The sequence below is a fragment of the Scyliorhinus torazame genome, chromosome 2 (assembly GCF_047496885.1).
Source record: "Scyliorhinus torazame isolate Kashiwa2021f chromosome 2, sScyTor2.1, whole genome shotgun sequence".
Lineage (NCBI taxonomy): Eukaryota > Metazoa > Chordata > Chondrichthyes > Carcharhiniformes > Scyliorhinidae > Scyliorhinus > Scyliorhinus torazame.
Window position 1 is genome coordinate 352,675,017 of NC_092708.1, and position 14,127 is coordinate 352,689,143.

The window sequence follows — 14,127 nt, forward strand, 5'->3', positions numbered from 1 at the left end:
CCTTCCTGATGTTTAGTGTCCAAACTGAATGTGGTACTCCAGATGGGGTCTGACCAATACTCTTGTACAATTGAATCACCTCTTCCTCCTCCTCCTTTAATTCCGACCCCCTAGAAATAAAAAGGTCTAGTGTTACTAATTTAGCTTAAAATGTTTTAAAATCTTTCAGTTGAGGAAGAAATGTCTATACAAAGAAATTATCTTTCTCTTTTTAGATGGAATGATATATCCAATCTGTCTCACAACAAATCCTTCTTTGCATTAGAACTGGCAAATAAAGAGGAGACCATCCAGTTCCAGACAGTGAGTGCTCTGAAACTATTATTTTCTTTTTTTGTTATAAATTTAGAATACCCAATTTAATTTTTCCAATAAAGGGCAATTTAGCATGATTAATCCACCTACTCTGCACATCTTTGGGTTGTGGGGGCGAAACCCACGCAAACACGGAGAGAATGTGCAAACTTTGCATGGACTGTAACCTAGAGCCGGGATCGAACCTGGGACCATGGTGACGTGAGGCTAACCACTGCGCCATTGTGCTGCCCAAAACTATTATTTTCAACCAATATATGCACAAGTTTATATGCAGTGGAACAAGAACAAAGTGAATTCAGAAATGCACTGATTTCAGAAAAGACTCATCCAATTGTACTATTGTATGACTCTTGTAACTTGCAACTCCGTTGTGATCTCAGGGCTGTTTGTTTCCTTTCTACTAAACTGACTTAAGAAGGGAACAGAGTATTTTATCTATATCAATTCAATCTTAATTTCCCTAGTTACTTGGCATTAGCTAAAATTCAGTTATGCAGGAACCATTTCAGGAGTATGGCACGACACAGAAAATGCAGGACAACCTCTGCATCTGTGGAGAGAGAACGGAGCTGACGTTTAGATTCTGGATGACTGTTTATCAAAGTTTGTCAAACCCACCGTACAGTGTATGAGTGGGACATAGTTCAAAAAAATGGCAGAGGTAAAGAAATGGGGGAGGAATGGGGCAGTAACTGAAATTTTCAAGACCGATAGAAAAGTCTTGTTGGGTTAGAGTATCAACTGATGTGGAAAATGGAACTGAGGTATGAATCGATCATGATGTAATTAAATGGCAGAAAGGGTGCGGCATTACAATGGTGTGATGACTGGTAATGCATAGTAATGCTACTGGCCAGTGTTGGGTAGTTTTAAGGGATTTATATTTTTATTGGTAACCAGGTATAATTTTGTGTGTTTAATGTTTCTGTGCTGGAAGAGTAAAACCTATGGTTAGATTCATGTTGGACAACTGTATTAGTACGTGTGGGGATTAGTTTCAATTGCAACTGTGCTTCTATTGTGCTTAGAGAGGGTTATGACATGAAGAGTAAATAAAAGGCAGAATAATGTGACTGTTGCTTAGCAAATGGATGACTTTTAAGGTAGAAAGATTTTTTGTATTTAGTTTTAGCTGGATATATTGCAGTTGAAAAGTACACCAGGAGTGGAGACCTCTCAACTCTGCCAGAAGAAAGGCTGGACAGGAGAAGGGATCTGCAAAGGGGCAGATTTCTCAAAGAACCAGATACAGTTCAGATAACCAGTGAATTGGGACAGAAATAATTATTTAAGAAGACTGAAGTTCAGAGACCAAGGTATTGTTCAGGAATATTTAAGTGAAAATCAGACAAACTGTTGAGTGAAAGAGACAGCTGCAGTAACCAGAGCTAAAGTGGGAAAGCAGACTTGGAGGTAAATCAGACGTTTACTTCCATTTCCACAGAGTGGGAATTGATAGTTAAAGCAATTGTGAACAGTTTGTACAACAGTCAAGCCAAAAATCCTGAAGGGGGAGTTGAAAACCCTGGACCATTGTTAAGAGTGGAGCAGAAACTTTGTTTAAAAGTGTCATTTTGAAAACCTGGACGGGATTTCTGAATGCAAACTGCTGATGGAAAGCACTAGTGTGAAAGAAGATTTTGCAACATTATTTTTGGGAGGAGTTTGGAAACTCATGTGGCAGTTTTCTGGGGAGATTCGGAGGAGAAATTCACAAACACTAACTTGGGTCAAAGTGCAGTGTGTGTTTGGACATAATTAATCTGTGTTGTTAAAGGGACTTTGTGTTGCTGAGACCATTGTAACTTAAGATGTATTGTAATCCATGTTAGTCTTAAAATCTGTGTATTTGTTAAGCCAGTTTGGAGAAAAGGAATATTGTATCACAATGCAATTTTTTCATATGCAATAAATATGTTTTTTCTTGTTAAAACAAATTAGCGATCTCGTGACTCTCTTCCTCCATGCTCTCGAAACAAAAGTAAAAGTTGCAGTTTTTTGAGCCAGGGTTCCATTCTGGGATATTCCCATCCAGTTATAACACCAATTGGGATCATAACACCAGTCCCTATTCCAGTAAAATGTACACACATTATTCTAATAAGCAATTTGTAGGTGGTTCAAGTAATCTGCTTCTTCCTTTGCCTCTATTTTTCAAAATAAAATAGGTACCAGTTTTCTCGGTCTCAATGGTTACAACTGAAAAGTTATCTTTTTGCTGTTTACTTCCATAATTTTCTGTGATGTTTATGCTTATAAGTAGGAGATTATAGAAGCTGTTATTGATTTTAATTTTATTTCTGCAGGAAGATATGGAAACATCAAAATATGTATGGAGAGTGTGTGTTGCACGACGCAAGTTTTATAGTCTGAATAAAAACTGCAACTTGTAAGTATAACTCTTCTATTAAATCGATAATGCAGGCAAAAATTTCTGGTATTGTATTTTAAGTGAGGCAGATGAAGATGATGGACATAAAATAGCCGTCTGAAGTTTAATTTATCTTTCCCTTATGTTTAGAAACTCATCTATCATTCCATAGTTCTTGAAACATTTTTTGCTTCTTTTTGTCAAACATCAAGAGGGGGAAGGTTTAGGGGACAATGAAACATATGACTTGGGTTGGTTATGGACGAAGGTTATGGGGAAGGAAAAAATCCAGAGTAAGAATAATTAACTTGGGCGGTGTAGTGGTTAGTACCGCTGTCTAGGGTGCTGAGGACCCAGGATTGATTCCGGCCCCTGGTCACTGTCTTCTGTGTGGAGTTTGCACATTCTCCCCGTGCCTGCGTGGTTTTCACCCCCACAACCCAAAGATGTGCAGGTTAGGTGGATTGGTCACGCTAAATTGGCCCTTAATTGAAAAAAAAAATTGGATACTCTAAATGTATTTATTTTTTAAAAAGTAGAATAATTAACAGGAAGCCAACTTCAATGGAATTAGAATGGATTCAGCCCAGATCAAATGGAATCAAAGATTGATAGGCAACACTATATGGGCTGCCTTTTAGAGGAGAGTTTGGGAGCAGACAAGGTATAGTCCTAAAAAGTGTAAGTCCTAAGGTAGCGCAAATAAATTTAAAGCTCTCTGGATGACCGAGAAGGAAATGTGTCGATGAACAATACAAGCAAGAACCAGGCTGAATGTCAGAGGTTCAAAGGGGAGAAATGAAAAAGCATGTAAAAGAAGACGACGATAAGACATGGGAGCAGAAATGGGTCACTCGACCCATCGGGTCTCCTCCGCCATTGAATAATAGCTGATATTTTTCTCATCCCCATTCTACTGCCTTCTCCCCATAACCCCTATTTTTTATTTTAAAAAATATTTTTATTCAAAATTTTACATATTTTCAACAAACCTTACAGAAAAAAGAAAAACAAAGAACACATAAATAAACATCTTACAACTACATCACAAATTCCCCCAATAAACAGTCCCCCCATTAAGCAATGATAAACACAAAGTACACCCCCCCACCCCACCCCGCCCCTGGGTTGCTGCTGCTGCTGCTGACCACCTCCTAACGCTCCGCTAGAAAGTCTAGGAACGGTTGCCACCGCCTGAAGAGCCCTTGCACAGACCCTCTCAAGGCAAATTTTACCCTCTCCAATTTAATGAATCCTGCCATGTTGCTGATCCAGGCTTCCATGCTTGGGGGCCTCGCATCCTTCCACTGTAGCAGAATCCTCCGCCGGGCTACCAGGGACTCAAAGGCCAGAATACCGGCCTCTTTCGCCTCCTGCACTCCCGGCTCGTCCGATACCCCAAATAGTGCTAACCCCCAGCTCGGCTTAACCCGGGTGTTCACCACCTTAGACACCGTCCTCGCAACGCCCCTCCAGAACCCATCCAGTGCTGGGCACGACCAGAACATATGGACGTGATTTGCCGGGCTCCCCGAGCACCTCACACACCTGTCTTCCACCCCAAAGAACCTGCTCGGCCTCGCCCCTGTCATATGCGCTCTGTGAAGAACCGTAAATTGTATCAGGCTAAGCCTGACGCAAGAGGAGGAAGAATTAACCCTACCCAGGGCGTCCGCCCATGTACCCTCGTCTATCTCCTCCCCAAGCTGCTCCTCCCATTTACCCTTTAGCTCCTCCACCGAGGTCTCCTCCTCCTCCTGCATCTCCTGGTAGATCGCCGAGACCGTGCCTTCTTTTCTAACTCACACCACCGAGAGCACCCTATCCTGGGTCCTATGTGCTGGAAGCAGCGGGAACTCTCTCACCTACCGTCTTACAAACGCCCTTATCTGCATGTACCTGGAGGCATTTCCAGGGGGAACCATGAATTTTTCCTCCAGCGCCCCAAGGCTCGCAAACGTCACATCGATAAACCGGTCCCCCATCCTTCAAATTCCTGCCCTGTGCCAGCTCAGGAACCCTCTATCCATTCTTCCCGGGACGAACCGATGGTTTTCTCGATTCGGGGACCAAACCGAATCCTCTACCTCACCCCGTGGCGTCTCCACTGCCCCCAAATGTTCAAAGTCGCCACCACCAACGGACTCGTGGTGTACCTTGTCGGCAGGAGTGGCAGCGGTGCTGTCACCAGCGCTCTCAGACTCGTGCCCACACAGGACGCCATCTCCAGCCTCTTCCATGCCACCCCTCCCCCTCCATTACCCACTTGCGTATCATCGCCACATTGGCAGCCCAGTAGTACCCACACAGATTAAGCAATGCTAACCCTCCTCTGTCCCTACTCCGTTCCAGAAACACCCTTCTCACCCTCGGGGGGGGGGGGGGGGGTCTTTTTCGCCCACACAAATCTCTGATGCTCCTGCTGACCCGTTTAAAAAAGGCCTTGGGGATCAGGATGGGGAGGCACTGGAATACAAAAAGGAACCTCTGGAGCACCGTCATTTTCACCGACTGCACCCTACCCGCCAGAGAGGCTGCATATCCCACCTTTTTAAACTCCTCCTCCATCTGCTCCACCAGTCGCGTCAAGTTGAGCTTGTGTAGGGCCCCCCAGCTCCTGGCCACCTGGATCCCCAGGTACCGAAAACTCCTTTCTGCCATCTTCAATGAAAGCTCGTCTATCCCCTATCCCTGGGTGTACCACAAAGAGCTCACTCTTCCCCACGTACCAGCCCGCTCCAGTTCCTGGACTCCCTCAAAGCCATAGCCAAAAGCTCAATTGCCAATGCATATAGCAGGGGGGATAGGGGGCACAGCCCTGCCTCGTCGCCCGGTACAGCCGAAAGTATTCCGACCACCTCCGATTCGTGGCCACACTCGCCACTGGGGCTTCGTAAAGTAGCCTAACCCAACTAATGAACCCCTCCCCGAACCCAAACCTCCTCAGCACTTCCCAAAGGTACCCCCACTCCACCCTATCGAAGGCCTCCTCCGCGTCCATCGCCGCCACTATCTCCGCTTCCCCTTCCATTGCTGTCATCATGATTATGTTAAGGAGCCTCCGCACATTGGTTGCCTTCCCTTCACAAAACCCGTCTGGTCCTTGTGAATCACCCCCGGGACACAGTCCTCAATTCTGGTAGCCAACACCTTCGCTAACAGCTTTGCGTCCACGTTGAGGAGCGAGATTGGCCTATTCGACCCACACTGTAATGGGTCCTTGTCCTGCTTCAAGATCAGCGCCCTGGACATCGTCGGGGGTAGCCCCCCCCCCCCCCCCCCAAAACCTCATTGAACGTCCTCACTAGTAAAGGGCCCAGCAGGTCCATGTACTTCCAGTAAAATTCCACCGGGAACCCATCTGGCCCCAGTGCCTTCCCTTCCTGCATACTCCCCAGCCCCTTAGTCAGCTCCTCCACCCCTACCGGTGCCCCAAGCCCAGCCATTTGCTCCTCCTCCACCCTCGGGAACCTCAGCCGATCCAAAAATCGACGCATCCCCCCCCCCCCTCCGTCGGGGGCTCAGACCTATACAGCCCCTCATAAAAGTCTCTAAATACCCCATTTATTCCCACCGCGCACTCCTCCGTGTTCCCCCCTTTATCCCTAACACCCCCAATCTCCCTCGATGCCCCCCGCTTCCGAAGCGGGTGTGCCAACATCCGGCTAGCCTTCTCCCCGTTCTCATACACCGCCCCTTGCGCTTTCCTCCATTGCACCTCTGCCTTCCTGGTGGTCAACAGGTCAAACTCGGCCTGGAGGCTTTGTCGCTCCTTGAGTAGTCCCTCCTCGGGGACCTCTGCATACCTCCTATCCACCCTTAAAATCTCCCCCACCAATCTCTCCCTCTCTCTCCTCTCCTTGTGGGCCCTAGTGGAGATTAGCTCTCCCTTAATCACCGCCATCAACGCCTCCCAGAGCACCCCCACCTGCACCTCCCCATTATCGTTAGCCTTCAGATAGCATTCAATGCACCCCCGGATCCGCCTGCTCACCACCTCATCTGCCAGCAAGCCCACATCCAAGCTCCACAGCGGGCGCTGGTCCCTCTCCCCTAGCTCCAGCTCCACCCAATGGGGGCATGGTCTCCCCCCCTCCCCATTGCCCAACATGCGCCGCATATATCCGGCATCGTCCCGATTCGGGGCATATACATTCACTAATACCACCCGCACACCCTGCAGCTTACCAGTCACCATCACATACCTACCTCCATTGTCCGCCATGACGTTCAGCGCCTCAAACGACACCCGCTTCACCACCCAAATCGCCACCCCTTGATTCTTTGCGTCCAACCCCGAGTGGAAAACCTGCCCTACCCACCCCCTTCTCGGCCTAATCTGATCTGCCACCCTCAAATGCGTCTCCTGGAGCATAACCACATCTGCCTTCAGTCCCTTCAGGTGCGCGAACACACGGACCCTGTTGACCGACTCGTTCAGGCCTCTCACATTCCAAGTTATCAGCCGGATCAGGGGCTGCCCCCACCCCCGCCGCTGATTAGCCATCCCCTTTTCTAGGCCAGCCACATGCCCGCGCCTCCCGCCCTCTCCATTCCCTCCAGTGGCAGACGACCCCCGCCCCAACTCTCTCTCTCTCTCCGAGCTCTCCAGCTCCCCTTTGGCCAATGCAGCAGCAACCCAGTTCTCTTCTCTCTCCCCCCCCCCCACCCCACCCACCCACCCAGCTAGGTTTCCCCCCTAGCTGCGTTGCTCCCCCCATAGCGCACTCGTAAGTCAGCTGACTCCTGCTGACCCCGACCACTCCATCGACCCCCCCCCCCCCCCCTGTCCATCAGCAGGCGCTCCTCTCCAACACCGCTATTTCCCCCCCCGGCCCCGCCCCCTTCCCCAGCACGGGAAAAAGCCCGCGCTTTACACCCCCCCCCCCCCTCAATGGGGCCCCGTCTTTCCAACCACCGTCACCCACACTCTCACACAACCCCCACTTCGAACCATTTCACCCTACCCCACCCAGCACCTAAGGAAACAGAACAGAACATCCCCCAAAGCAGAGTAATCGCAGTAACCCGCCGCGACATCCCCATCCCCTCACAACCGACCCTCAGTCCGTGTCCAATTTGGCCTGGATAAAGGTCCACGCCTCCTCCGGCGTCCCAAAGTAATGGTGCCGGTCTTTAAACGTGACTCACAGTCGGCCCGGCTGCAGCATCCCAAGTACCCGGCCGCCTCCTTGGCCGCCCTCTTCTTGGCCACCTCTGCGCTCCAGTCCTGGTATATACGGAACTCTGCATTCTCCCACCTGCTACTCCGCTCCTTTTCTGCCCATCTTAGGACACACTCCCTGTCCACCAAACGGTGGAACTGCACCAATACCGCCCGCGGCGGCTCGTTAGACTTGTTCCTCCTCGCCCGGACTCGGTGGGCCCCATCCTGCTCCAGGGGCCTTGGGAAGGCACCTATGCCCATCAACGTGTTCAGCATCGTAACCACATATGCTCCAGCATCCGACCCCTCCACTCCCTCCGGGAGACCCAAAATCCGCAGGTTCTTCCTCCTCGACCGATTCTCCATGTCCTCTAATTTCTCCTGCCGTTTCTTATGCAGCGCCTCGTGCACCTCTACCTTCACCGCCAGGCCCAATATCTCGTCCTCATTCTCCGAGGCCTTCCGCCGCACCTCCCGGATCGCCGCCCCTTGGGCCTTTGGGTCTCGACCAGCTTGTCGATCGAAGCCTTCATCGGCTCCAGCAGCTCTGCTTTCAATTCCATGAAGCAGCACTGGAGAAACTCCTGCTGCTCTTGCGACCACTGCGCCCACGCTGCCTGGTCTCCGTCAGCTGCCATCTTGGTTTTCCTCCCTCTCACTTTTCGCTGCACCAAAATCACTTTTTTCACCGCTCCACTCCTGGTCCAATCCATACAGTGCCGGGGAAATCGTACTGTTACCTTCCCACACTGGGAGCCGTCAAACAAATGCCGCTGGAGCCCCTAAAAAGAGCCCAAAAGTCAGTTTCTGGCGGGAGCTGCCGAACGTGCGACTCAGCTCAGCATTGCCGCAACCGGAAGTCCCTCCCATAACCCCTATAAGACGTAGGAACAGAAAGCGTATGCAAAGTGGCTAGCAACTAGTATAAAGTGGGATCCCTAAATTTTCTATAGGCATATAATAATAGAGGTGGTAAAAGGAATGGGGCTGATTAGGGACCAAAACGGAGAGTTACGCCTGGAGCCAAGGGCATGGCTGAGGTATTAAATAAATATTTTGAATTTAGCTTAACTAAGGAATGGGATGCTGTGAAGGACATGGTGAAAGAAGAGGTAATTCAGACACTTGAAGTGTTCAAAATTGATAAGGAAGTTGTATTGGATTGACTCGAGTTGATAAGGCACCAGGACTCGATGGGCTCCATCCAAGGACACTGAGGGAAGTGAAAGTGGCAATTTTGTCGATCGAAGCCTACTGGCTGTCGTTTTCCAGTCTTCGTTAGACTCCGGGATAGTTCAAGAGGGCTAGAGAATTGCAAATGTTACACCCTTGTTCAAAAAAGGGTGCGAAGCCCAGCAACTACAGGCCAGTCAGTTTAACCCCTGTGCTGGTGAAGCTTCCAGAAATAATTCATGGCAAAGTTAATAGTCACATGAGGAATTGAGGGTTCATTAAGAAAAACCAGCGTGGATTTGTTACGGGCAAATTGTGTTCAACTGGGCAGTACGGTGACGCAGTGGTTAGCCCTGCTGTCTCAGGCACTGAGGTCCCAGGTTCGATCCTGGCTCTGGGTCACTGTCCGTGTTGAGTTTGCACATTCTCCCCATGTTTGCGTGGGTTTCGCTCCCGCAACCCAAAGATGTGCAGGGTAGGTGGATTGGCCATGCTAAATTGCCCCTTAATTGAAAAAAAAATGAATTGGGTACTTTTAAAAAAATGTGTTCAACTAATTTGCAGGAGTTTTTTTTAAAAAGAGGTAACCGGTGGTTGATGAGTGTAATGACCTTGATATGATGTTTGGTGTACAAGGCACAGTTTCAAAATATGTGGATGATGCAAAACCTTTTTAATTCAAGCGATGTGGGCTTCGCAGGCTAGGCCAGCATTTTATTGTCCATCCCTAATTCCCTTGAGAAGGTAGTGGTGAGCTGCTTTCTTGAACCACTGCAGTCCCTGTGGTGTAGGTGTATCCACAGCTTTGTTAGGGAGGGAGTTCCAGGATCTTGACCCCAACAACAGTGAAGGAGCCGTGATATATTTACCAGTAAGTATGGTGAGTGGCTTGGAGAGCAAATGCCAGAAATATCTGCTGCCTTTGCCCTTCTAGATGGTAGTGAACATGCATTTGGAAGATGCTGCCTAATAATCTCGTAATAACTTGGTGAGTTCCTGCTGTGCATCTTGTAAATGGTACACACTGCTGCCACTATGTCAGTGTTGGAAGGAGTGAATGTTTAAGGTGGTGGATGGGATGTCAATCAAGCGGGCTGCTTTGTCCTGGATGAATTTAAACTACTTGCATGTTGTTGGAGCTGCGCTCTTACAGATATTCCATCACATTCCAGACTCATGCCTTGTGAAGTATTTTGATTCACATTTTTAGCGTTTTAACATTTTGCAAAACAAGGCTTTGCACCCTTTACGTTACACTCCCGAATGCAATAAACCCTGCACCAATGGAACTCCATTAGGTCCCCAGCCACGCCTAGGCACAAGTTGGAAAGGCTGACCACCACCTCAACAGAACCCGCCTGCGAGTGATCAACGAGGCAAAGGCTAAAACATCTGCCCCCTTTCCTATCTGCAACTCCGGCAAGTCTGACACTCCAAATATAGCCCACAGGGGACCCGGCTCCAAAACCATATGTAGGATCGCCGATACAGTGCTGGAAAACGACCCCCAAGGCAGGACCAGAACATGTGCACATGATTAGCCGGGCTCCTCCCACACCGTTCGCATGTACCCTCTACCACTTCAAACAGCCGGCTCATCCTTGAGTTCAACTCAAGCCTCGCGCACAAGGTTGAGGCATTCACCCTCCGCAGCACCTCAACACCATAGTCCCTCCTCCAGTGCCATCCCCAACGCCTTAACCCTCTCCATAGTCAGCTTATCCTCCTCCTAAATCCTCCCATAAACCGCCAAGGCGACTCCACCCTCCAAACCCATTACTGACAGCAGTGCCTCCAACAGGTGCTATGGGATAGGTTGAAAAAACCTTTCTCGGAACGTCCTGCTCCTGCATATACCGAAAACCCTCCTCACGCAGCAACCCAAACTTTCCCCTCCACTCCTTCAAGCTTGCAAACCACCCCTCCAAAAACAAATCCTTCATGAAATGAAATGAAAATCGCTTATTGTCACAAGTAGGCTTCAAATGAAGTTACTGTGAAAAGCCCCGAGTCGCCACATTCCGGCACCTGTTCGGGGAGGCTGGTACGGGAATTGAACCCACGCTGCTGGCCTGCCTTGGTCTGCTTTCAAAGCCAGCGATTTAGCCCTGTGCTAAACAGCCCCTATCACCCTCATCTCCTTCACCCTTTTCTTCCCATCCCCAAAATTTTGCATCCATCCTCCCCAGCGCAAATCCATGATTTCCCCCGGATCGGCATCCGCCTCGACCCTGCTCCCAACCTAAAGTGCTGCCGAAATTGCCTCCAAATCTTCAACGCAGCAACCACCACAGGACTTCCCGAATACTTCCCTGGGGCAAACTAAAGCGGTGCCAGTGCCCACAACTCCGACCCCCTACAAGAACCGCCTCCATCCTCACCCATAAAGCCTCCGCTTCCCTACTCCAGCCCCATACCTTCGCCGCGTTCACTGTCCAGTCATAATACAAGTTCGGAAGGCCCACCTCCCCAACTGCTGGCCCCTCAAGTGCCACCTTGATTCATGTCTTGTCGTTGGTGGATGAGCTTTGGGGAATCAGGAGGTGAGTTACTTGCCACAAGATTCCTAGCCCCTGACCTGCTCTTGTAGCCACAGTAGTTCTATGGTTATTCCAGTTCAGTTTCTGGTCAATGGTTGCTCCCAGGATGTGAATATGGGGGGGTTCCGTGGTTGTAATATCAAGGGGCATTAGTTAGATTCTCTGCTATTGAAGATGGCCATTTCCTTGAGTGGCACGAATGATAGAACATAGAACAGTACAGGCCCTTCGGCCCACGGTGTTGTGTTGACCATTTATCCTAATCTAAGATCAACCTAACCTACACCCCTTCAATTTACTGCTGTCCATGTGCCTGTCCAAGAGTCGCTTAAATGTCCCTAATGACTCTTAACTCCACCACCTCTGCTGGCAGTGCATTCCATGCATCCACCACTCTGTGTAAAGAACTGATTTCTGACAACTCCCCTAAACCTTCTTCCAATCACCTTAAAATTATGTCCCCTCATGACAGCCATTTCCGCCCTGGGGAAAAGTCTCTGGCTATCCATTCTATCCATGTCACCTCTCTTCCTTCTTCGCTCCAGTGAGAAAAGCCCTAGCTCCCTCAATCCTTCTTCATAAGACATGCCCTCCAGTCCAGACAGCATCATGGTAAATCTCCTCTGTACCCTCTCCAAAGCATCCACATCCTTCCTATAATGAGGTGACCAAAACTGGACACAAGATTCCATGTGTGGTCTAACCAGGGTTTTATAAAGCTGCAGCAAAACCTCGTGGCTCTTAAACTCAATCCCCCTGTTAATGAAAGCCAAAACACCATACGCCTTCATAACAACCCTATCAACCTGGGTGGCAACTTTGAGGGATCTATGTACGTGAACCCCAAGATCCCTCTGTTTCTCCACACTTCCAACAATCCTGCCTTTAACCCTGTATTCAGCATTCAAATTCGACCTTCCAAAATGAATCATTTCACATTTATCCAGGTTGAACTCCATCTGCCACTTCTCAGCCGAGCTCTGCATCCTGTCAAGGTCCTGTTGTAACCATCAACAGCCCTCGGCACTATATACAACTCCCCCAACCTTCGGGTCATCGGCAAACTTGCTAACTCACCCATCCACTTCCTCATCCAAGTCATTTATAAAAACCACAAAGAGCAGAGGTCCCAGAACAGATCCCCGCAGGACACCACTGGTCACCGACCTCCAGCGGAATACTTTCTATCCACTACCACTTGCTGTCTTCTTTCAGCCAACCAATTCTGTATCCAGACAGCCAAATTTCCCTGTATCCCATGCCCCCTAACTTTCTGAATGAGCCTATCATGGGTAACCTTATCAAATGCCTTACTGAAATCCATAAACACCATATCCACCTTCATCAATGTGTCTTGCCACATCCTCAAAGAATTCAATGAGGCTTGTGAGGCATGACCTGCCCCTCACAAAGCCATGTTGACTATCATCAATCAAACTATATTTTTCTAAATAATCATAAATCCTATCTCTCATAATATTTGATATTTGCTACTTGTCAGCTAATGAAATGAAATAAAATGAAAATTGCTTATTGTCACAAGTAGGCTTCAAATGAAGTTACTGTGAAAAGCTCCTTGTCGCCACATTCCGGCACCTGTTCGGGGAGGCTGGAACGGGAATTTTGTCTAGGTCTTGCTGCAGGTAGACGTGGATTGCTTCAGTATCTCAGGGGTAACAAATGGTGCTAAACATTACGCAATCATCAGCATACATTCCCACATTTGACCTTCAAACGGAGGGAAGGTCATTGATGAATCAGCTGAAGATGGTTGGGCCTAGGGCACTATCCTGAGGAACTCCTGCAGTGATGTCCTGGAGCTCAGATGACAGACCTCCAACATTCGCAACCACCTTCCTTTGTGTCAGGTATGACTCCAGCCAGCGGGGAGCTTTACTCCGGTTTTGCTAGAGCAGCTTGATGCCACACTCTGTCAAAGGCTGCGTTGGTGTCAAGGACAGTCAATCTAACCTCGCCTCTGGGGTTCACTCTTTTGTTCATGTTTGAACCAAGGCTGTAATAAGATCAGAAGCCCTTGTGGAGCTTTAACTGAGAATCACTGAATAGGTTATTGCTAAACATGTGCACTTGATTGCATGGTTGAGAGTAGACTGATGGTGGTAATTGGATTTGACCCCCATTTTGCATACAGCACATACCTGGATAATTTTCCACATTGCCAGTAGATGCCAGTATTGTAACTGTACTGGGACAGCTTGAGTAGGAAAACAGCAATTTCTGGAGCACAAGTGTTCAGTTCCCTTTTCTGGAATATTGGGCAGAGTTTTCTGGTCCTCCCCGGCGGCATATTATGCAGACACGGGGAGAATGTGCAAACTCCACACGGACAGTGACCTGGGCCGGGATCGCCTCGGTGCCGTGAGGCAGCAGTGCTAACCGCTGCAATACCCTGCCGCCCTTGCCATTAGTTGATCTCTGATAACTTGCTTGAGTGCTTGTTGATCACGTAAATGCTTGTAGGGCTCACTTGTTGAATCGATGCACGTGCTGTCATCCGGTTGGGAATTAGAAAAGGAATTCGAACAGTGGTAATTTCC

At 48.8% G+C, this 14,127-nt stretch overlaps 1 protein-coding gene across 1 annotated transcript in view; it reads left to right on the forward strand.

The window, feature by feature from the left end:
• The window catches only part of ptpn21 (protein tyrosine phosphatase non-receptor type 21), a 124,239-nt gene that overhangs the window by 64,259 nt on the left and 45,853 nt on the right, over nucleotides 1–14,127 (forward strand). Inside the window, exons 9-10 of the mRNA XM_072494936.1 lie at nucleotides 216–303; nucleotides 2,625–2,707. Of these exons, the coding sequence (XP_072351037.1) occupies nucleotides 216–303; nucleotides 2,625–2,707 (171 nt within the window). The remainder of the gene's footprint in view (nucleotides 1–215; nucleotides 304–2,624; nucleotides 2,708–14,127) is intronic.